This window comes from Monodelphis domestica, chromosome 2, assembly GCF_027887165.1.
Source record: "Monodelphis domestica isolate mMonDom1 chromosome 2, mMonDom1.pri, whole genome shotgun sequence".
In the NCBI taxonomy this organism is placed as follows: Eukaryota; Metazoa; Chordata; class Mammalia; order Didelphimorphia; family Didelphidae; genus Monodelphis; species Monodelphis domestica.
The window spans coordinates 512,067,627-512,091,152 of record NC_077228.1 but is presented as its reverse complement, the minus strand read 5'-3'; the positions used below and the strand labels follow the sequence as shown (position 1 = coordinate 512,091,152).

Sequence of the window (23,526 nt, the reverse complement as noted above, 5' to 3'; positions counted from 1 at the left end):
CTCCTGACTTTAGGCCTGAGACTCTATCCACTGTACTACCGTGCTGTCTCAAAGAAGTCTTTAAGGAAGAGAGTGATATTAAACTAAGGGAAATGAATCCCACTATCAGAGCCTGGCTCATAATAATGTATTAAAAGTTTTTAATAATATATTAAAAAGATAATAATAATAATAATAACTTACCTGTATAGAACACTGAAGATTTATAAAGTGCTTTCCTTGCAAGAACCTTGCAGATAAGTAATACAATTATCCCCCCTTTACAGATGGGGAAACTGAGATGCAGAAAGGAAAAGTTACTTGCCCACTGTCACATAGCTAATTAAATGGCAGAGCTAAGATTCAAACTCAAGTGTCCTCAAGTCCAAGCCCCCATTCTCCTGACACTGAGTCCAACAACTAAAGACTCCAAAAGCAGTATTTTTTGTTGAGGCAACACTGAACCTGGAATCAAAAGAACTGAGTTCATATCCTGCCTCAAATGCTTACTGGTTGTGTAGACCTGCGTAAATTACATTTCCTTTATGGGTATCAATCTCCTTATTTGTAAAATTAGCTCAATGAGTCTATTTTCCCAGGTCAATGTGAGAAAAGCATTTTGAAGCACTATTGAAATATGAACTCTTCTTCATTACTTTCTTGTGGCTCTTCTCATAAACGGCCTTGTACTTTTGTAAGGTTCTGGAATCCCTAGTCTGTCACCCATTAGACTGTAAACTCCTTGAGAACAAGCCTCCTTGTTTATCCACAATACCTAAGTTTGGCACCCGGCAGCATAAATTAAATATTTTGAAACATCATGGATGAGATACCTTTGTGGGAAGAGACTTCTTGGGAACCCTCAAGACACACCCCTTTGGGCTGGTGACTTCTGGGGCTAGCCTGGTCCTTCTGTTCTGCAATCCACAAATGGATCTCCAAAGTGCCAAGCTTTCTACTTTGGTTCAAGATTCAATTCAGTTCCATTTCTAGGACTGCTGGACCACAGAAAGTCAGAGTTGGAGAGAATCTTAGAGCACCTCTAATCCACCTCCCTTGTTTTACAGATAAGTAAACTGAGGCACTGAAAAGAGGAAGTGAATTGCTAAAGTCACTGTGAATTAGTGGCAAAGCTTAGAGTTAACCTACACTGATGAAGCATTGACTTTAAATGGGGGCACTGTCCAAGGTGCTAAAGATACAATGAAGTAAAAGTCACAGTCCCTGCCTTCAAGGAACTCATAGTTTAGCTGGAAGGATCAGAAAAATACAAAGAAACCAGATTAAAAGCAGAAAGAGGGGCAGCTAAATGACTCAATGAATAGAGAGCCTGACCTAAAATCAGGAGGAACTGTGTTCAAATCTGGCCTCAGACACTTTCTGCTGGTATGACCCTGGGCAAGTCATAATCCCAATGGCCTAATCTTTGCTGCTTTAAAATTTATACTAAGACAGAAGGTAAAGATTTGGGGGGGGGGGGAAGAAATCCAAAGAAGAGGAAATGTTAAAAGTCCCTCCTCTATCAGCATATTTCTTTTTAAATAATTTTTTATTTTAAGCATACTAGGTTTAAGCAGTTTCAACAAAAGCACTCAAATAACTAAACCAAAAAAGTAATTAAGGACTACATGAAACCATAAACATTTAATATTTATAGTTGGCTAAAAGGGACATTTATATATATATGCATATATATATATATATATATAACATATATAACTTTGTTGGGGCATGTACATGTGAAAATGCTGGAGACAGGACAGGAAGACCTGGGTTCAAACTTGGCCTCAGACATTTCTTGACTATGTGACCCTGGGCAGTTAGTTCACTTAACCCCAGTTACCTAGCCCATACCACTCCTATGCCCTGGGCACAATATTTAGTATCAATTCTAAGACAGAAGGTAAGGGTTTATTTAAAAGAGGGGGGGGAAAAAGCAGCAGGGCACCATGGACCCAAATAATCCTGCCTCTAACTCTGTGAACTTGAACAAGAAAGTTACCTCCCTACTCTGGGCTTTCATTTCATCTTCCATAGAATGAGGAGGTTGGACCCTCAGAGCTCCATTCTACTATGATTCCAGGTACCCAATCTTGCACAGGTCTAGGGAAAGATTGAAAAGGCAGATGGTATAAAGGAAAGAAATCAGGAAGTCAGAGGGCTTGGGTTCTGTGATCACCTCTGGAATGATAAATCCTTAACCTTCCTGGACCTCGGTTTCCCCATTTATATAGTAAATGAATTTTACTAAGTGGCCTCTGAGATCCTTTTCAATTCTATGATTATGATCCTGTCTGGGTGACTTTGGGCAAGTCACTTTCCTCATCTGTAAAATGAGATCATGCTAGATGGTCTTTGTGGTCTCTTCCAACTTCAGAGCTCTGATCCTAAGGTGTATGAACAGATAACAGATTATTTTCCTTTTATTAACTGTGACAAAGTGCAAGCCATGGGCGTGGGCCCTCTTTGGATCAGTTCGGTCCTCTATAAAATAAGGGAATTGGATTAGATGGCCTCTAAGCTATATGGGCCAGTTCATATATATTATGATTCCCCTTAATAACTGTGTAACATTAGGCAAGTCACTTCCCACCTCAGAGAGTCAGTTGTCTCCTGAGCTCCGCTAGAGGTTCCCTAAATCACTGGACAACTTTTCCTCCTCACTTCCCTCTTCCTGCCCTCAACAGTAGTCAGAGACTAGTCATAATTGGAAAAGGGAGGTAGAAGAGAAGGACTGGTGACTACTACTTTTTTAACCCTGACCATATTCAGTTCTAGGATTGATACTAAGAATAAACTGTTGGGTCAGCTGGGTAGCTCAGTGGATTGAGAGACAGGTCCAGAGATGGGAGGTGCTAGGTTCAAATCTAGCCTCAGATACTTCCCAGCTGTGTGACCCTGGGCAAGTCACTTGACCCCCATTGCCTAGCCCTTACCACTCTTCTGCCTTAGAACCAATACACAAATGATTCTAAGACAGAAGGTGAGGGTTTAGAAAAAAAAGAAATTAATTGTAAGGCAGTAAAGGCTAGACAATTGCAGTTATATGACTTTCTCATGGTCACACAGCTAGGAAGTATCTGGGGCAAGATCTGAACCCAGGTCCTTTCCACTCTAAGCCTGGCTCGCTATCCACTGTGCTATCTAGCTGCCCCTGGAGACTACTTCTTTAGTGCCCCTAAATGTCCCTAGTGCCCATGGCACTGGCCTACAGAATACCCATCTAATTCAATTTAATGACCATTGGATACGTTTGGCTTGTGTGCAGTGTTGTGGGCTATATGTGAATGGATAGTCCACAGAGCCATTCCATTCATCCATTGTTCCCAGACAGACTGTGCTCAGGCAATGAGCTGGGCCCAGAACTGAGCAGGATGACTTGGAAGGACTGGTTTGCCTTTGGAGAAATTATCAAGTGCTTGTAATGTTCCAAGGTTATGCCTAAAGCAACAGTACATTTCTTAATCCCTTACTATATGAACCAAACACTATGCATGGCATAGGGGACAGAAGGCTGGTCTCTGGGACAGGAAAACCTTGGTTCAAGTTCTGCCTCTGCCACACACTGGCCCTTGTGACCCTCCAAAACTCACTTAACCTCTCAGGATCCCAGGAATCTCTCCAAGACAAGAAGTCTCAGAGAAGGTGTCAGCCTGTACTGGAGGAGGGAGTTCCCTCATCCAGGAGTTCCCGATACCACTGAAATCACTGGCCCAGTTCGTATCCTGATACTTTATATAAGAATGACAACTGGACAACCAGAGCTCTCCACTGGTGAGTTACAGAGAAGGTGCTGAGAGCATCGTGGCACTGGTAGCAGGAACTCTATACACAAATAAAGTGACAGATCTGGTAAAAAGAAAAAAACATGGCTGCAAGTCATGGAATGCCTCTGAAGAGGTGAACGTGGGAGTGACCCAGAGGGCAAAGGAGAGGAAGCCACAATACATTCCCAAGAAGCAATTGTGCAAGAGATGTATAACTCAAAAAAGTGGACTTCCAGTCAAATAATGGAAGCCAAAGGTAATCCCCAAGCAGCCCCTATGACATCCGGCTGTCATGCAAGGACAACAGAACTAGAGGAAGGCCCCCCCTATGTTTGGTGGCCCCACGACCTCCCACTGGAAAGATTTGTAAGAGAACAGAGACCAAAACAAGAGCCCCGCAGAATGGGCTAACTTGTTTGGGTGGTGATCTACAATGGAGGTGATTCCTCATTGGAGGAAGGGTCCACATGGAAGATACCATGTACTCAGAGAAATACATGACCATCAAAGTTCATGGAAACATATTAAGTGCTAGGGAAGCTACAAAAATGAAGAAGGTGCTGGGGGCAGCTAGGTGGCTCAGTAGACAGAGAGCCAGACCTGAAGACAGGAGACCCTAGGTTCAAATCTAGCCTCAGACATTTCCTGACTATGTGACCATGGGCAAGTTACTTGCCTCCCTCTCATTGCCCAACCCTCACTGCTCTTCTGCCTTAATTCTAGGACAGAAAGTAAAAACTTTTTAAAGAAAAATGTGATGCTGCCTTCAAGGAACCAATCTGCCAATTGGTTCTAAGGCAGAAGAGTGGTAAGGGCTAAGCAATAGGGGTTAAGTGACTTGCCCAGGGTCACACAGCTAGGAAGTGTCTCAGGACAAATTTGAACCCAGGACCTCCCATCTTTGGGCCTAACTCTCAAACCACTGAGCCACCTGCCTGCCCCCTAAGCTGAGTTTTCAAGAAAATGTAGGATGCTAAAAGAAAGAGGGGCAGGAACCTGGGTATCTTGTATCTAGAATCAAAAGGAGGTATGATCCCCTAGATCTGAGTGTGTGTGAAGGGAGTAATGCATAAGAAGTCTGGAAAGGTAGACTGTGACAAGGACACAAAGGGCTTTAAATGGCAGACAGAGGAGTTTGTACTTGCTCCTAGAGGGGATAAGGTCCATGGAAGTTTCCTGAGAGAGGAGGGATGTGTGGCAGCGGTGATAATGATGAGAGCATACAGAGGGATGTTTTTATGAGTTATGTGCTATTACTATCTCCGTTTTATAGATGAAGAGAGTGAGGCACAGAGAGATTGTGTTTGCCCAGGGTCCCACATCTAATAAATGTCTGAGACAGGATTCAAATTCAGGTTCTATGTTCCACAAAAACTGAGGAGATCAGGAATCTCAGGGCCTGAACTTACAGTTTAGAAGCCATCACTACCCAGCACAGGAGTGTGGAAATGGGAGGATGGAGGATGGACCAAGGCTGATGGGATCAAGGAATGTGTGTGTCTAATTGCTGTCTCCCTCCCTTGGCAGGGCCTGGGCCCAGGGTTGCGATGGAGACTGTGTCCCTGGAGCATCAGATCCAGAGTGTGCAGAGGCACATTGCCTTCTTGAAGAAGGAGCAGATGGAGTTGCTTCGAGACCTGCACCTGGAGATCCTGCGACTACAGAAGCACTGTTCAGGTAAGGGCACCTCCCTTCTTCTACCCCTCCCCAAGGGCCTGGCAGCATGTACTCCCTGCCAAGAGGCAGGGAGGGAACCCAGCATTCCCCTAGGACCAGACACACAGAGTTCAGAGAAAGGGGGAAGGAAAGGAAAGAAGGAAGAAAGGGGAGGCAATAGGAGGGAAAGGCAAGGAGGAAAGAAGTGGGGAGGGGAGGAAGAAGGAAGAGAAAAAATAAAGGACAGAAAGGAGAGAAGGTCGAAGGGAAGGGCAAGGAAGGAAGACAGGAGAAGAGAGAGAAAGGGAAGAGGAATGAAGATCAAGAGGGGAGAGGATTGGAAGAGAAGGGGCTGAAAAAAAGTAAGAAGAGGAGAACAAGAATGAAGGGGAAATAGAGAGGGAAATGGAGGGGACAGAAGTAGAGAGGGAGGTAAAGGAGAGGAGCAAATTCAGATCATGGATTTAGAACTAGGAGGAACCTTAAAAGCCACTGAGTCTAACCCCCTTACTTTTACCAGAGACAGAATCAAGGCTTTAAAGAGGTAACAACTTGCCTACAGTCACACAAATCTCAAGTAACAGGGGTCTGAAGCCAGGTCTTCCTGGCTCCAAGTCCAGCATGCTCTGGAGGAAACAACTAAAAGTCCTGCCTACTTTTATTAAACACCTACTACTCAAAGTAACCTTGTAAGAGGCAGCTCCTGCTCTGAGTCTTCAAGAAAACCAGAGCTTCCAAGAGGGGGAAGTAAGGAGAGCAAGAGTGTGGTTTGTGGGAGGAGAATCAAAAGAGGAAGAAGAATTGAAAGGAATTTGAAGGAGAAAAGGGAAAGAATTGAGTGGGAGGTCAAGGAGATAACTGGAAGAAAGGGGGAGAGGAGCTGTAGGGAGATCAGGGAGAGAAGCATGAGGACAGGAGATGAAAGCAGAAGGAGTGGACAGAGCTGGACAGCTCTCTTCCTCTCCACTCCCAAGAAAGGAGAGGCAGAGAAATAAAGGAAGAGGAGAGGTTTCTTCTCTGAACAGCAACACTCCAAGACACCTAACCAGAGATGCAGGGACTTTGAGCATGCAGGGAGCTCAGGAAATGTTTCCAGCCAGAAAATCTGGGCGATGCTTGAATATTGACAATTCCTCCAGAAATCTAAATCTGTTTACCCAAGAGTCTCTGAGTATGAAAGAATTGAATTGAGGGCAATAATAAAGAAGTGGAGAGACTTGTTTCTATGTCACCAAAGTGGAGGGGGGTGGGATAGATTGAGAAGCAAGATAGTTTGTAGCATGTAAATGGAAGAAGTGAGGAAGGATGAGCTAAATCTAGAGTGGAGGATTTATTCCAGGGTATAGAAATCTGGGGTGCCCTTCTAGAGGTAGGGTAACAATTCCTCCCAGTAGAGTAGAAATGCAAAAGCAAAACATGTGACTGATCACTTATCACATGTATATATGAGTATGTGATTTGGGGATTAGGCTTTCAAAGATCACTTTGGGGTAAAAATTAATAATGTGGAAATGAATATCAAGTGATAACATTTGTACAACCCAGTGGAATGGCTTGTCAGCTCTGAGAGGGGGCAGGGAAGAAGGGAAGGAAAGAAAATGAATCATAGAAACATGGAAAAATATTTTAAAATAAAAATTTTTTTAAATTCTTCCCAGTAGGGTATACTTCTTCCCCTAAGCAGTCTAGGGAGGACCCACCCCACCACCACCAACACACACACACACACACACACACACACACACACACACACACACACACACTTCCTGGTTTTCCATGAAGGCAAACTAGGTGGTGCCACAATGCACAGAGCAGTAAGCCTGGAGTCTGGAAGACCTGAGTTCAAGTTTTATCTCAGACACTTATTAACCCTTTGACTTAACTTCTGTTTGCCTCAGTTTCTCCCATTGTAAAACGAGAATAATAACATACATACCACACTTGATGGTTGTGAGAATCAAATGACATAACATTAGTAAAGTGCATAGCACAGTTCCTGGCACATAGAAAATATTTAATAAATGCTCATTCCCCTCCTCTTTTTCCATTTGCCTGTGCCATGCACAGTGTTACTCCTTTTCTGGATCCTTTAAATTAGTTCTCCTAAAGTTCTACCATGCTCCTTTCCCAGGACTGACTTTTCCCTTTATACTGCTCACAGTGAAATCCTGACTTTCTCTAAGGCACCATCAGCCCCTTCTCCAGGTCTCCAAGGAGATCTTCCTCTGGGCAGCCACCACTGCCAACAAACCTTCCTCCCTTTCTGCCCATCATCTTGGCACTTCCACTCCCAGCCCATTCCCCAAATCTGCTACATTCTTTTTGCCCAGATTGAAAAGATTCCTGGTAACTGGTTAGGAGAGGAGCAGGGAGCAGGAAACTCTTGCTCTAGCTTCTTAACTTGTCTAAGTCACCCAGGGAGTAACGATGAGCCAGGATTTTAGTTCAGAGCACTGAATGATCGAGTCACAAAACCTGGGAATCTTCTAAAACACCATTGATCTGACCTACACAGATTTCTCGCCTACAGACTTGGTCTGTCATCCTGCCTTGAAAGAAAAACCAGCAAGTCCTTCCCCCAGAGCACTTAGACCCAATTCTGGTTGTCTCTTCTCATTCAAAGCTGGGGCCCTTCTGGCCCATCCCAGCCAATGTCCTGAGTCAGTATTTCTAGCTCCCATAATTCTGCTAAATTAGCAAGTTTAAACATAGATGGATGAGTTTGTCTCTTCTTTCCCTCCTTCCGAGTAAACCCAAGTCCCTCACAAGGTTATGGGATGATACTTCCAGCATTTGGGAGTGTGGGCACACCCTCCAATCAAAGCAGAGCCCAGCCCTTTAGGTCTTCACTGGCTTCTTAGTAGGTGTAGCCAAAAAAAAAAAATAGTCATCACTTGCTGATCTGATCGACTTCCTGGTAATGAGCGTCTCTAGACTTAGCAAAGCTTGTCATCAGATTTCATAGATATGCTCTTTTTTTGTCAGAGCTCAAAGCCCTTTCAGGCTGTGTGGACATTTATTTCATATACTTAAATAGCATTGCATAATAGCTAAAGAGCTGGCCTTGAGGCTAGGAAGAGCTTGGCTCAAAGCCTACCTCTGATACATGCTGATTATGTGACCCTGTTCAAGTCACTTGACTTCTTAGTCCTCCAGACAACAACTCTCTAAGACTATAAATTGCAAAGAAAGTGCTCACCTGCATTGGTAGTGGGAGTTTCCTCCCCTAGCAGTCCCCTATACCAATGAAGTCAGATCTAGTTCCTATTCAAATCCCTAATCTAGTCCTGTGCATTGCAGCCCAAGCTGAGTGATCTTCCAACTGCAAATTGGTAAGACAATTGGTTAAGATAATTGTAGGGTATTCTCATTGTTGTTGTTGAGTCTTTTTTCAGCCCTGTCTGACTCTTCATGACTCTGTTGGGATTTTCTTGGCAGAGATCCTGGAGTGGTGTGCTATTTCTTCTCCAGATCATTTTACAGATAGGGAAACTAAAGCAAGCCGGTTAAGTGACTTGCCCAGGGTCACAGAGCTAGTAAGTATCTGAGGTCAATTTTGAACTCAGGAAGAGGAGTCTTGCTGACTCCCAGCTAATATTCTATGCTCTATGGCACAGACTAGCTGCCTCATAAAGGTGTCCTAATTCCTACTTATCCCAGTTCAGAGGTTAACTGGATGGCTGTATTACTTAATTGTCCTTTATCAAGGTTTTTGGTTTGTTTTTTTAAACCCTTACCTTCCCTCTTGGAGTCAATACTATGTATTGGTTCCAAGTCAGAAGAGTAGTAAGGGCTAGGCAATGGGAGTTAAGTGACTTGCCCAGGGTCACACAGCTGGGAAGTGTCTGAGGTCAGATTTGAACCCAGGACCTCTCATCTCTAGGCCTGGCTCTGAATCCACTGTCCCCCTTTATCAATGTTTTTGCTGACATTTAACTCATGTTTGAAATGTCTAAGTGCTTCTCTTCCAACTGGCCAGAGATGGCTTGTCCATTTTATCTGCAAATGGATCTGCATCTTTGGGATATGATGGAAAGAACAGAGTTCAGATCCCGACTCTGTGTCTTCCTGCTATTGTGACCTTTGGCATTTCCTTGCTGGATCTCAGTTTCCCTCTTCATAAAATGAAAAACTGGACTAGCAGACCATTAAATTCCCTTCTAGTATTAGAGCCTATGAAACCAAGGGTAGAAATTTCTAAAGATTTCACTCTTCAGAGGCTACACAAAAAGGCCTTAACCAAAGCTATCCCTTCCTCCCTCAAGCTCCCCAGGTCCCCTGTTTGAAGCAGGCACAGATTTTGGAACATGGGTTCCGATGACCAGGGCCAAAAAGAAATGAGGGGGAGTCAAAAAGGAAATAGTGAGCGATTCAATGTGGAAGGAGATTTTACATGAGACCTGTCACACTAAGATGAAGCAGCATATTGACTATAATAGAGCGCACCATGACATGTAGCCCTGGAAAGAGTGTTGCTCCAATTCTGTTATCATCAGGGATAAAGGAATATTCAGTTCTTCACTGGAATTCCTCAGATCTGACCAGGATCCTCAGAACAGAGAACAGAGACCTTCTAAACTAAAAATCTCTAAATCTAGTATTTAGAAGCATAGAATAGGAGTGCTCAAAGTTCACTCAAAGTCCATCTGGTCCAGCCTCCTCATTTTACAGAGAAGGAAACTGAGGCCCACAGAGGGGAAGAATTCCCAAGGCCACAACAGCAGCTAGTGGGAAATCCCAGAATTTGGCAGTTTGAAGGGACTCCAGTGTCAATCAAGTAGAAGCCATTTACCAAAGAAATCTCTGCTATTACAGTCTTGATAAGTGGTCATTAATCCATTCTCTGCTTGAAGACCTCCAAAGAAGGGGAAGCTACCATATCCCAAGGCAGCCCACTCTACTTTGATATGCTCACTACCTGATTTCTTTTTGATTCTTCAATTTTTCTTTTAGGCTGTTTCTCTGTAATGACAATATGCCTAGCCTCTCTGTATAAGGCCCTAGGGGTGCTAGGGAGGAAGAAGAGGTACCTGGGTTTGGGGGCTGTGGGTTCTTCTTCCTGGAGAAAAGTCATATAAATATTCTTTCCCTGCCTTCTGTCCTGCCTGGTCATCCAAGAGGGCTGGGGGGAAAAAAGTGAAAAAAAAGGAAAAGGAAAAAGTAAGAGCTGTCCACTATGTTTACTCCCTCAAGACAGCTAGATACATGCTTTCTCTTTCTCTCTCTCTCTCTCTCTCTGTCTCTGTCTCTGTCTCTCTTTCTCTGACTCTGTTTCTCTCTCTCTTCTCTCTCTCTCTCTCTCTGTCTCTGTCTCTCTTTCTCTGACTGTTTCTCTCTCTCTCTCTTTCTCTCTCTCTCTGTCTCTCTCTCTCTCTCTGTCTCTCTCTCTCTCTGTCTCTCTCTCTCTCTCTCTCTTTCTCTCTCTCTCTCTCTCTCTCTGACGTAGATCTCTCAGCTTCTCAGGCTTTCATTTATCGATTAAGGAGGTAAAAATAGCTCTTCATGAGGCAGGGTCAGAAGCCTGCTTTAGCAGCAACCTCCAGGCCCAGCCTGTTGGAAAGAACTGGGGTGAGATCATCCCTGTGTGTGGGGAGTTGGGGGTAGGGAGAGGAAGACAGACAAGGGAGAAAGGAAGAGAGTAAGGATTAGAGAAAAAATGGAGAGAAGTGAGGCAAGGAGTAGTAAATGGAAGAATCCAGGAGAGGAAGATCATAGGATCACAGATTAGAGCTGTTAGGGTCCTTAGAGGTCTCCTGCTCCAAACTCCTTTTATAGAACAGGAAACTAAATCCTGGAGTCAGTTTTCGGTGACTAGAGTGACCTATCCAAGGTCACACACATAGTAAGTGGTAGTAATAGGATTCTTACCCAGAGTGTCTGGTTGAAAAAGAATAATATAGCACCTTGAGATTTGCAAAATGCTTTAAAAATATTACCCAATTTAATCCTCACAACAACCCTGGGAGGTAGGTGCTATTATTATCCCCATTTTACAACTGAGGAAATTGAGGCAGGCTCCAATTAAGTGATTTGGCTAGGGTCACACAGCTAGTAAATGTCTGATGCTGGATTCAAACATGTCTTCTTGACTCTAAGTTTAGCACTCTATCTTCCAACTGCACTAGACCTTTCTCCTTCTAGACCACCTTGTTCCAAAATGGTCTAATTCAAACAATCCATTTCATAGACTTAGAGAGAGGAAGGGTCTTGTCCAAGGGAACCGACCTAGGATGCCCATCCTGATTTTTCTGCTTGACCACTGGTCCTTGTAGACACAGATAAAGGGGGCAAGGCAATTCTTGAATCTTGGAGGAGGATGGAGAAGGATGAGTGAAAGCAACAGGACTTTCAGACACCAGACTGGACTACCGAAATCCTTTCTCACTTTCCCATCCCTGCCCTCTGGCTTCCATCGGGCACAGATTTTCTCCTCTGTACTCTAACCTGGCACCTGAGCTCTGCTCAGCTGCATCGAGAGGCAGCTTCTAAGGTAGCTAAGTCCCAAGGGCCCTACGTCTGGGCCTCCCACAAGCGGAGAGCTGCAGGGAGCATCCCAAGTGGGGACTGGGGTTCAGCTGGAGGTTACACTGGAGCCAAGGTTTAAAGAATCTCAGTCATCGCTTAGCTGCTATTAAGCCACAGTCCCGTCCCCCACCCCTTGCCCAGTGGGATGAAAAGAAGGAGATTGACTTTCCTAGATTTCACAGAGTATTAGAACATGGAATGGACTTAAGCAAATGACTAGACCAAGCTCCTCCCTTTAGGAAAGAGAAAACTTCCATTTGCCCAACTCTATTTATAGCTGGTGCCAGCATTGTTTCTCTGATTCTGATCCCAGCTGTTCCTACAACCAGGCAGCTTTGTGCCAAGGTCTTCAGAGCAGAAGGAGGTGGCCTAACAGCAGAGAGATCTAGTATATGACCAGACAAATGCATTTTCTTTGAAGATGGGGGCTAGTTTGGGTGGCCAGCCTGTCCCTGCTGCACAGTGGGTGGGGAGAGTGGTCCTCTCCCCCAGAGGCACCAGAGTTCCCATCCATCCCACTCCTCTCCTAGACTATTCCTCAGGAGAACCTCACTGGGTAGGGAGCTATATTTATGCTCACTTGCTCCTCTTTTCCCTCTTCCTCCCCATGTTCATTGACTAAAACCAGACTGACCAAGTGACAGGAAGAGGGGGATTTGTTTTTAAAGAAAGGAAAAGGGGAGGGGGCAGCTGGGTAGCTCAGTGGTTTGAGAGCCAAGTCTAGAGATGGGAGGTCCTGGGTTCAAATCTGACCTCAGGCTCTTCCTACCTGGGTGACCCTGGATAAGTCACTTGATCCCCATTGCCTAGCCCTTACCACTCTTTTGCCTTGGAGCCAATACACAATATTGTTTCCAAGATGGAAGGTAAGGGTTTAAAAAAAAAAGGAAGAGAAAAAAATTCAGTAAATTCAACCAATCCATTAAAAACCCTGCAATTATAGGCAACGTTACACCCTTATGAATACACCCAGAGAAGTTGGGGGTGGGTGGATGAGTAGACATCTTCTCATATCTTTCTTTTTAATCAAAACTGTTCTTTATAATTTTGCAATATTCATCTTTGATTGTGTATGTGTGCACGTGTGGGATGGTTGTTCTTGGTAGTTACATTATTATAGTCATGCAAGTTATTTTTTAGCTCTGCTTGTCTGCATCGATTCATCTAAGTCTTTCAATGCTTCTCTGTATTGTTGATCACGTTCATTATTTCTTTAAAAAGGGTAAATATTCGGCTATGGGGGGTGGGGGGGAGGAAAAGAAAATGATCTATGTCTTTAATGAATAATGCTTGGAAATGATCAAATAAAATATATTTTTTAAAAAAGGGTAAATATTGGAGGCAGCTGGGTGGCTTGGTGGATGGAGAGCCAGGCCCAAAGATGGGAAATCCTGGGTTCAAATTTGAACTTAGACACTTCCCAGCTGTGTGACCCTGACCAAGTCACTTAACCTCATTGTCCAGCCCTTACCATTCTTCTGCCTTGGAACCAATACACAGTATGGATTCTAAGAGGGAAGGTGAGGGCTTAAAATAAAAAGGTAAATATTCCATTATATTTCTGTATAGAAAAAAAACAGGCTCATTCTCTAGCCCCTAACATCCCCTCCCACTTTGCACCCACCAGCAAATGGGGAATGTATTGTCCTTGTGTCCTTTGCAAGCCTCTTCCCTGGAAGCCCAATCTTAACACTTTCTAGAAGCTTCCAGAGGTAAATAAGATAGAATATCATGCTCAGTCCCCTTCTCTTCAACAAGCAGAAGGCAAAGGAACATCTTTGAGGCACCGAATGGAGGAGATTCAGGGAGAGAAGAGGGTCCGAGGAGCAGGAATGCACGGATCCACTGATAAAGCCAGGAGTATGGTTCTCGCCTTCTCTACTCTTACACGTACACCTCTGTGTCTCTGAATTATTCCAGGCTTTGCTCATCAGTTTGTTTTTAATCCTTACTTTCTGGCCTAGTGATATATAAGAGCATATATATATAATATATAAAAGAGCAAAGCCTAGGAAAATGGGGTTAAGTGACTTGTCCAGGGTCACACAGCTAGGAAGTGTCTGAATCCAGATTTGAACCCACATCCTCCCAACTCCAGGTCTGGCACTCTATCTACTGTGCTCATCATTTCTTGGTTACAGAGGCAGCAAATGGTACATAGTAGATATAGCAGTAGATAGTGATGAAGACTAGAGTTCAAGTATACCCTCAAACTCTTATTAGTTGTGTGACCCTAGGCAAGTCACTTATCTATTCAAATTTCTTCATCTATAAATAGCTTGTTGAGAAGATAAAATGAGATATTTCCAAAGCACTTCAAACCTTAAATTGACGTATGAACACTATTATTGTGGAATCTTTTTTTCTATAAGGCCCAGCTCTGGTGCTGCCTCCTTCTTCCCTGATGCTTTCTGATGGACTTGTTCTTTGCCTCCTCAATAGTCTTAGCATACTTTGTCTAAATCTTTCCTTGGTCCCCTAGCATTTCCTGCTTTTATTCATAATTGTCTGCATGAACAACTCACCCCCTCTATTAGACTGTGAGTTCCTAGAAAGCTGGACTTTCTTCCTTCACCTTGCTCCAATAATCCAGAAGTCTGGGTCTCTTGTCCCTCACAGCAGTGAGAGGAGCAGAAGAGGCATGATGGTATGTATGGTGGAGAGAACTCTAGGGATCTAACTTCAAACCCTGCTACTGTCACTTACTCCCTGAGTGACCTTGAGCAGATCCCTTCAATTCTGGGGCCTGTTTCCTCTCCAGTAAAATGAGGGATCTTGGCTAGATGTCCTCTAAATTTCCTTCCAACCCTAAATTTAAGATCCTTTGAAATTCCAGTTCTGTTAGATGCACCCTCTGTGCTTGCTAGGCAAGTCACTTCATCTCCCTTGGCCTCTATTTCCTCATCTGTCAAATCAGATTTTAAATCGATTGGACTGGATGATACCTAAGGCCCTTCCTAGCTCTAAAGTAAAACCAGTCACTTCATTTTCAAAGATTTCTGGAAAACATCCTGATAGTATCAATTCTAAGACAGAAGAGAAGCAAGGATTAGGCAATGAAGACTTAGTGACTGGCCCAGGGTCATGTATCTAAGAAGTATCTGAAATCAAATTTGAACTCAGGACCTCATATCTCCATGTCTGGCACTCTATCCACTGAGTCACCTAGCTGCCTCTCTAGTATTATTCTAAATGGAGCTGACTGGTTAATTCATTCTTTCTTTTTCTTCCTTCTTTCCATACTTCCTCCCTTCTTCCTGCCTGCTTTCCCCCCCTCTTCCTCCATCCCTTTCTTTCTCCTTCCCATACTCCCTCCCTCCTTCCTGCCTTTTCCTCCTCTCTTCCTCCTTCCCTTTCTTTTTCTTTCTTCCCTCCTTCCTTCTCTCCCTCCTTCCTTCATTCCCTCCTTCCTTCCCATCTTCATTCTTTCCTTCCTTCCCTCCTTCTCTTCCTTCTTTCCCTCCCTTCCATCCTTCCTTCTTTCCCTCCTTCCTTCATTCCCCCTTCCTTCCTTCTTTCCCTCCCTCCCTTGCCCCCTCCCTTCCTTCCTTCCATCTTTTCTACCTTCTTTCCCTCCCTTCCATCTTTCCTCCCCTCCTTCCTTCTTTCCCTCCCTTCCATCCTTCCTTCCTTCCTTCCATCCTTCCTCCATTCCATCCTTCCTTACTTCCCTTCTTCCTTCCTTCCTTCCTTCTTCCCCTCTTCCATCCTTCCTTCTTTTCCTCCTTCCTTCTTTCCCTCCCTCCCTTCCATCCTTCCTTCTTTTCCTCCTTCCTTCTTTCCCTCCCTTCCATCCTTCCTTCCTTCCATCCTTCCTCCATTCCATCCTTCCTTACTTCCCTTCTTCCTTCTTTCCTTCCTTCTTCCCCTCTTCCATCCTTCCTTCTTTCCCTCCTTCCTTCTTCCCCTCCCTTCCATCCTTCCTTCTTTCCCTCCCTCCTTCCTTCTCTCCATTCTCAGAGATGAGGGGAGAATATGAAAGAAAGGATATGATTAAAATATCACTGAATGTCCTTCCCTGGAGCCTTTTCCCCTTGCTTTTCAGCTGAGTGATCTGAGTGAGCCATAGAGGCCATTATGCCCTCCACAATTACAATCCACTATCAGGATCCTTCTCCAATCCTGACTCTCCTCAATGACTCCCTATCTCCTCTACCTCTACTAACACAGCTCTGTGATTCACACAGTCCATCAATTTCTCCACCAGGTGGCGCTGGCTTTCCAGGTATGACTAATTCCCTTCCGTGTGACTAAGAGGGGCTGGGGGGAATCTTGCAGACAGCCCGTTTCTCACCTCTTTCAATCCTAGGGATTGAGCTGTCCTCCTGACAATGGACCCACAGCCATCCATACACACTAATGATACCTCCCTCTCTGCTTTCCCCCCAGAACTGACCCGTGACCTGGAAGCCAAAGAGTCACAATCAGACCAACAAGGTAAGAAAGCAATCTAAGAAGATAGAGAAGGGGGCAGCTGGGTGGCTCAGTGGATAGAAAGCCAGGCCCAGAGACTGGAGATCCTGGGTTCAAATCTGGCCTCAGATACTTCCTTGCTGTGTGACCCTGGGCAAGTCACTTCATCCCTACTTTACCACTCTTTAACCTTAGTACCAGTACACAGTATGCCTTCTGGAATGGAAGATGAAGGCTTAAAAAATAAACAGATGCCAAAAAAAGAAGAAGATAGCAAAGGGGGTGTGGAAGACTAAAGACTCCACCAAATCATTCATTTAGCAAACATTTATTAAGAGCTATGCAACACCCTGGGGGTATATTCAAAGACAAAAGAGAGCAGCTAACCTTCTACTGGAGAGGTGGCTTGTATGCATGTTAAGTATAGACCAAATAGGAGATTCAGAATAAATTCAAAGCAATTTCAGGAGGAGTCACTCGGCACCAAGGGAAAGGGCATTAGGGTTAGTGGGTAGGAGAGTCAAGAAAGTCCTCATAGATGAAATATAGCTGGGGCAGCGGATTGAGAGCCTGGGTTCAAATCTAACCTCAGACATTTTCCAGCTGTGTGACCCTGGGCAAGTCACTTAACCCCAATTGCCTAGCCCTTACCACTCTTTTGCCTTAGAACCAATACATAGTATTGATTCCAAGATGGAAAGCAAGAGTTATTTTTTTTAATTAAAAAAAAAAAAAGAAATTTACTGTCTTTGATGTTTTGAGGCATCAAATATTATAAGAGAACAAGCAATCAAGTGTATAAATGTTTTTCTTTTTCTCCAGATGTTTTGGCATCTGGTAAATAGCCTCTGAATTTAGGGTTAGGAGGGGAATTTTCTGGTATTTCCATGACAATATCTGGTTCCTCAGGTGATGGGCATTCATTTGCTGGTTATCCTTTAGAAATCTGGCCAAATGGAATTTGTATTTTTGGTTTTTTGCTAAAATAGTCTCTATTTACAACAGATTCATTAAGCAGTCAGGCTTTTTCTTAAGCTAGAGACAGTTAAGGCTTTGTTTGTAGACTGGGTGTTTAACTGCCCAACAGGAAACCTCTGGGTAATGAGTGGATTTGCATTTCAAAAATAATGGGAGAGATAGACTGGATTACCCTAATCAATTTGTTTGTTTACAGATCTTTATCTGTGGGAGAGATAGAACAATGAGAGAATGGGGGTGGATAGAGATGGGGACTGAATGAGTGATTCTTTTGATTTAGGGATGGCAGTGGATGATAGAGCCCTGGGCTGGGAATCAGGAAGACTCATCTTCCTGAATTCAAATCTGGCTTCAGACACTTACTAGCTATGTGACCCTGGTCAAGTCATTTAAGCCCATTAGCCTCAGTTTCCTCATCCATCAAATGAGCTTAGAGAAGGAAATTGCAAACCACTCCAGGACCTCTGCCAAGAAAACCTCAAATAGGGTCACGAAAAGTCAGCCATGACGGAAACAACTGAACAACAAAAAGTTCAGTAGGAGGCAGTGAGTAATGTGTTATAGCATCCAAGAAAGTTCATTTGGATCTTGAACTTCATTAAGAGAGCTAAAATTTCTAGGAACAAAAAGGGGATGGGGCTGCTTTCCTCATCTACTCTGGTCATACCCCATCTGGTTGGCCTTGTTGATCTTTCAAGATTCCTCAAAGGTCTTCCATTCTATGAATCTAACCTGCTAGCAAGCTGTGGGTGGAATGAGGAAGGGAAAAGCCAGTGGGTTGGGGGTGGGAGCGTTTATTAAGAGCCTACTGTGTGGGAGCAGTTAAGGTGGCTCAGTGGATAGAGAGCCAGACTGGATATCCTGGGTACAAATTTGGCCCCAGATACTTCCTAGCTGTGTGACCCTGGGCAAGTCACTTAACCCCCATTGCCTAGCCCTTACCACTCTTCTGCCTTAGAACCAATACTTAGGATCGATTCTAAGATAGGAGATAAGGATGGTGTTATTGTTGTTTTTGAGAGCCCACTATGTGCCAGGCACTGTGATAAGATTGTATCTCATTGGCTAAAGAAAGAGCAAAGGGAAGAAAGAGAAACACAATGTAGATGATTTTGGAAGCCAGAAATATGTAATTGTGTATACAGAGTATCTCCAAGTTCTTAGGCAATTTTAAACTTTAGAAACTCGGGACACCCTGCGTGTGTGTGTGTGTGTGTGTGTGTGTGTGTGTGTGTGTGTGTGTTCCTATTACATATGGGAGGTAAGATGAGGGTGCATTAATCAGTCAATAACCATTAAGAGCCTACTGTGTGCCAGGCACTGTGCTACAGTAAGTCAAGAACGTGACGATCTGATGTCATCCTGAAGAGTCAGATGTGAGTTTAACTTCTGCACCTGGGACATACTAGCTGGCTGCCTGGCTGCCTTTCCCTTCACTCTTCCCCACTCTAAGACTAGGGGTGGCAGGTGGGTCCCCAGGCTGTCTTGATGAAAGGAAAATTTTTCAGCAGGAAAGCTCAGATCAGGACAGGAAAATGAGGGACATTCTGCTGTGAGGGTTGGCCTCCGTCCTCTCATTTGAATCTCAAGGCAACCTTGTGAGGTAGATCTTGACGGCAGTATTATCCCCATTTTAGAGAAGAGAACAGAGAGATTAAGCAAGAAGCTCGAGGTCACACAGTAAGCATCAGAGTCTGCTCCCTCGATGCTCAGAGAGCACTGTGTCTAAGGATGTAGATACAAGAAGAATGAATAGTCACAGTGGATGGAGCACCAGGTCTAGAGGCAGGAGGCCCTGAGTTCAAATCCCATCTCACACAATTCCTAAATGTGACTCTGGGCAAATCACTTAACTCCCATTGCCTAGCCCTTGATGCCCTTTTGTCTTAGAATTCTTAAAAAGGGGGGCAGCTGGGTGGCTCAGTGGAAGAAGAAGAGTCGGCCCTAGAGACAGGAGGTCCTGGGTTCAACTCTGGCCTCAGGCACTTCCCAGCTGTGTGAACCTGGGCAAGTCACTTGACCCCCATTGCCTAGCCCTTACCACTCTTCTGCCTTGGAGCCAATACACAGTAGTGACTCCAAGACAGAAGGTAAGGTTGTAAAAAAAATCATAGTCTGTTAGAGATAGTCTGTTGTTATTCAGTATGACTCTTCCTGACCCCATTTGGGATTTTCTTGGCAAAGATACTGGAGTGGTTTGTCATTTCCTTCTCCAACTCATTTTACAGATGAGGAAACTGAGGCCAACCAGGTTAGGTGGGTCACTTTGCCATGGGTTATCCAGCTAGTAAGTGTTTGAGGTCAAATTTGAACGCAAGTCTTCCTAATTGCAGGACTGGCAGTCTATCCACTGTGTCACCTAGCGACCCAAATAGATAGAGAGCATTTATTAGTCATACTATGTGCCAAGCACTGTCCTAAACACAAAATACAAGCAAAGAAGTCACTGACCTCAAGGAGCTCTAATGAAGAGGGTGCTGGGAAGGAGGCACTCTTGGAGAGAAGCCTCTGGGTGTCCATGAAGGCTCCCCTGTCAAAGTCAGGTGAGAAGAATGGAATAGTGAAAAGACTGCCCCAAAGTGGCTGGAAGGTCTGGACTCTGGCAAGCCAAGATCGGGGCAGTGTGGAGCCATCTATCACTTTATAGGTTCTGTCTCCTAGAGACACACCTATCAGGGGAACATACAGGCAAGAGCAGAGAGATACCAATCCTCTGGACTCCCCATTCACACTGGAGCCCCATGGGGTAATGGGGAGCCATATTGGGAAATCAATCTAACTGGTGGCAAAGGGGATAGAGCTCCTGACCAGGAGTCAGGAAGATTTGAACTCAGATCTTGCCTCAGACACTTATGGGCTTTGTGACTCTGAGCAAATAGTTTAATCTGTTTGCCTTGGTTTCCTCATCTGTAAAATGGGAATAGTAATAGACCTACCTCCCAGGGTTGTTAGATCAAATGAGATAATTAAAAAACCGTAGCACAGTGCCTGAAGCATAGCAAGTGCTATATAAATGTTTGCTGATATTATTAAAAATAAATGTTTATAAGTTATAAATATTTACAAATAATGTTTATATTACATTTAGTGCCTACACTGGGTGCTAGGTGCTCTAGTCCATACCCGGAAGTAGGAGATAAGGCTTTGCATTCAAAGAAAGGGCTCAGTTTGATAGGAGAATGAAGAGTACACAAGTAATCAGGAGAGAATTAATTAAAGGGGAGGCAACATATATTAAAAAAAAAAAATGGAACCTGAGGCTGAGAGCTGTGAGCCCTGGTCCCTATTCAGGGCTTTTTCTTTGGCTGTCAGCTCAGTGATCTTATGCAAATCCTTTAAACTTTCTGGGCTGCAGTTAACTAGATTAGACTAGGTCCCTCCCAGTTCTGGCACTTAAAGACTGTCTCCTCCTTTCTGTTTCCATCCCAACCCTAGTTCAGATCTTTATTATCCAGAACCTCCAGTAGCGCCCCCACCCCATTACTGATCAAATCAGGGCCAGACTCTTCAAGGACTCCTGAGATCCTGCCTCCGTAATCATTTTCTGGTCCCCTCTAGCCCTCCAGTACTAGTGCCTTCCCTCTAAGAATATTCTCCATATATGCATCTCGTATGATGCTAGTTATCTCCAAGGTGCCTCCCCATTAAAATTAGAGCACCCTGAAAGCAGGGGACCTGGTTTTTGCTTCTCTTTGTAGCCTCAGCCCTTAACACAGGTATTTGTTGAGTGACTTGGCTGCCCACTGTTTAATTTTTTTTTTGGTCCTCTTAGAGATAGTTTGATACAGAGAGAGTCACCTTTTTTCTCTTTTCCCTTACAAACTGTAAGTAACTATCGAACTGGGAGGCATCATTTAGTCTCCTTTTGGTGGGAAATATACCGGATGCTCCAGGGGGGCTGTAACTACACCAGGGCATTTGGATGCTTTCCTATTGGGGGATGCTAAAACCTCGGTTACCTACAAGGTATTAAGGAACACTTTAGGCAGAAGGCTAAGAATTCAGTTATATTTGTTCCAGTTTCCCAAGCAGCAGCAAACATGCCTCCCCTTTAGACTGCTGCCCAAGGAACTTCTCCTTGTAACAAATCTATGAAAGAGGGCCCAGCTCCTGAAATGACGGGCCTGGAGTCAGGAAGAACTAAATTCAAATGGATCCCTCCCTTCTGTCATTATCCAGATCTAGCTTAGGTACCACCTCCACTCTCTAACTCCCATCATCCCACCCCTTCTACCATGTGACTCCTGAGAAAGTTCCTCACCAGGTTCTCCTTGCATTGAAGAAAAGAAATAAAAGAAATAAACATGGGATGCCTATTTCCCAGGATTGCTTTTTAAAAATGAAGGTGTTGCATTATTGTTATTGACAATAATAATCACTAGAACTGATGTAGCAACTTTAGGGTTTGGAAGGCACTTTACATGTTATCTCACAATAACCCCCCTCAGGTAAATAGTATTATTATCTCCATTTTACAGATAAGGAAACTCTGGCTGAGAGATTAAATGATTTGCTCAGGGGCATACAGCTAGTGTTTGAGGCACAAAGTCAGAATCATCAATAGGCCATTTGCTTGGAACTGTGGAAAGAGCCTTCTTGCCTCTCAAATCAGAAGACTAGCTTCAAACAGAAGCTAGGTGGTTCATCATCGGCTAGAGTCAAGCCTAGAAATGGGAGGTCTTGGGTTCAAATTTGACCTCAGACCCTTCCTAGCTGTGTGACCCTGGTCAAGTCCTTTAACCCTCATTGCCTAGCCCTTACCACTCTACTGCCTTGGAACTTAGTACTTAGAATCAGTACTTAGTACTGATTCTCTGATTCTAAGACAGGTTTAAAAAAAGACTAGCTTCAAATCCTGATTCTTTGACAACTAGTGGCTATAGTGGGTAGACTTGCTTTCAAATCCTGAGATTGAAAGAGATTAGGTCACTGCCCAGGTGCCTGAGCTGGGATTTGAATCCAGATCTTCCAGATCCCTAAAGCTAGTACTCTTCTGCAATACCACAAGAATTATTGGAAAGGAAAAGACAGTGCTTACTGCAAAAGGGTAACCATAGGCAAATACTATCCTAGGAAAAGGGGGAAGGAGAAAGACAGACAGGGAGAGAGAAGGAAGAGGGAAGAGAGAGAGAGAAAACGAGAGAGAGACAGACAGACAGACAGAGACAGAGTTGGAGGTAAACAGTGGATGGAGAAAAAGCAGCAGTCAGAGAGACATCATGTGGAAGGAAGCTGAGACTCAGAGAATGATGGATGGGGCTGGAGAGATCCCATGGAGAAGGAACAGTAACATGGATTTAGAAGTACCTGAGACTCCATCTAGTTCGATCCTCTCTCTGCACAGAGGAGAAAACTGGGACAGGTAAATGACTTGCCCAAGATCACCTAGGCTGTAAGAAGAAGAGTCAAGCTTCAAACCAAAGTCTTTGACTTTTGACAATATAAAGATAGACTTCTTTTTACTGCTTCATGCTGCAAATTAGGAGAAGGGCTAGGAGAATACCCAGAATGGGACTAGTAAGAGGGAACTGCCAGGTGGAGTTCAATGTTTTAAACATATTCGTGATCCCTTATTATTGTTGCTGAGATAGACCTATAAATCTCTTCCAGCAGCTAGGTGGTGAAGTGGGCAAAGTGCTAGACCTGGAGTCAGGAAGGCTGAATCTTTGTCTGTTCAAGTCTGGCCTCAGACACTTACTAGCTGTAGACCTTGGACAAGTCACTTAACCAGTGACTTTAGTTACTCATCTATAAAATGAGCTGGAGAAAGAAATGACTAAGGGCTCCAGTATCTTTGCCAAGAAAATTCCACATGGAGTCACAAAGAGTCAGACACAACTGGACAACGTGATCTCCTTAAGGGGAACAAAGCTATTCTCTCTCACAGTCTGGAGAAGCAGGAAATATTAAGGGAAGGGGCAGAGCAATGTGCTGGTCTCAGGGAGATAGAGAGTTAGGATGAAGCCCCATTGCCTTGGACCTTACACTCTAGTCAGGGGATTAGATCATTTTGTACATAATTATAATATACAATCACATGTGATTAGTGCATCAGAGAAGTATTTTTTAAGTGCAGTGTGAAGTCTGAGGGGTAGATAATCCAGAGAAGGAATCCAGAAGTAATTCAAGAAGGCTTCTTGGAGGAGATGGCAGTTGAGTTGGGCTTTAAAGGATGGTCGGAAATTGTATAGGTGAAGAGAGGGAGGGA

The 23,526-nt window shown here is 44.1% G+C and overlaps 1 protein-coding gene across 1 annotated transcript in view; it reads left to right on the top strand.

Annotated features, from left to right (window-relative positions):
• CCDC92B (coiled-coil domain containing 92B) overlaps window positions 1-23,526 on the top strand; it is a 43,746-nt gene that overhangs the window by 10,764 nt on the left and 9,456 nt on the right. The window contains exons 2-3 of the mRNA XM_056819645.1: window positions 5,274-5,423; window positions 16,317-16,364. Of these exons, the coding sequence (XP_056675623.1) occupies window positions 5,294-5,423; window positions 16,317-16,364 (178 nt within the window). The 5' untranslated portion in view covers window positions 5,274-5,293. The remainder of the gene's footprint in view (window positions 1-5,273; window positions 5,424-16,316; window positions 16,365-23,526) is intronic.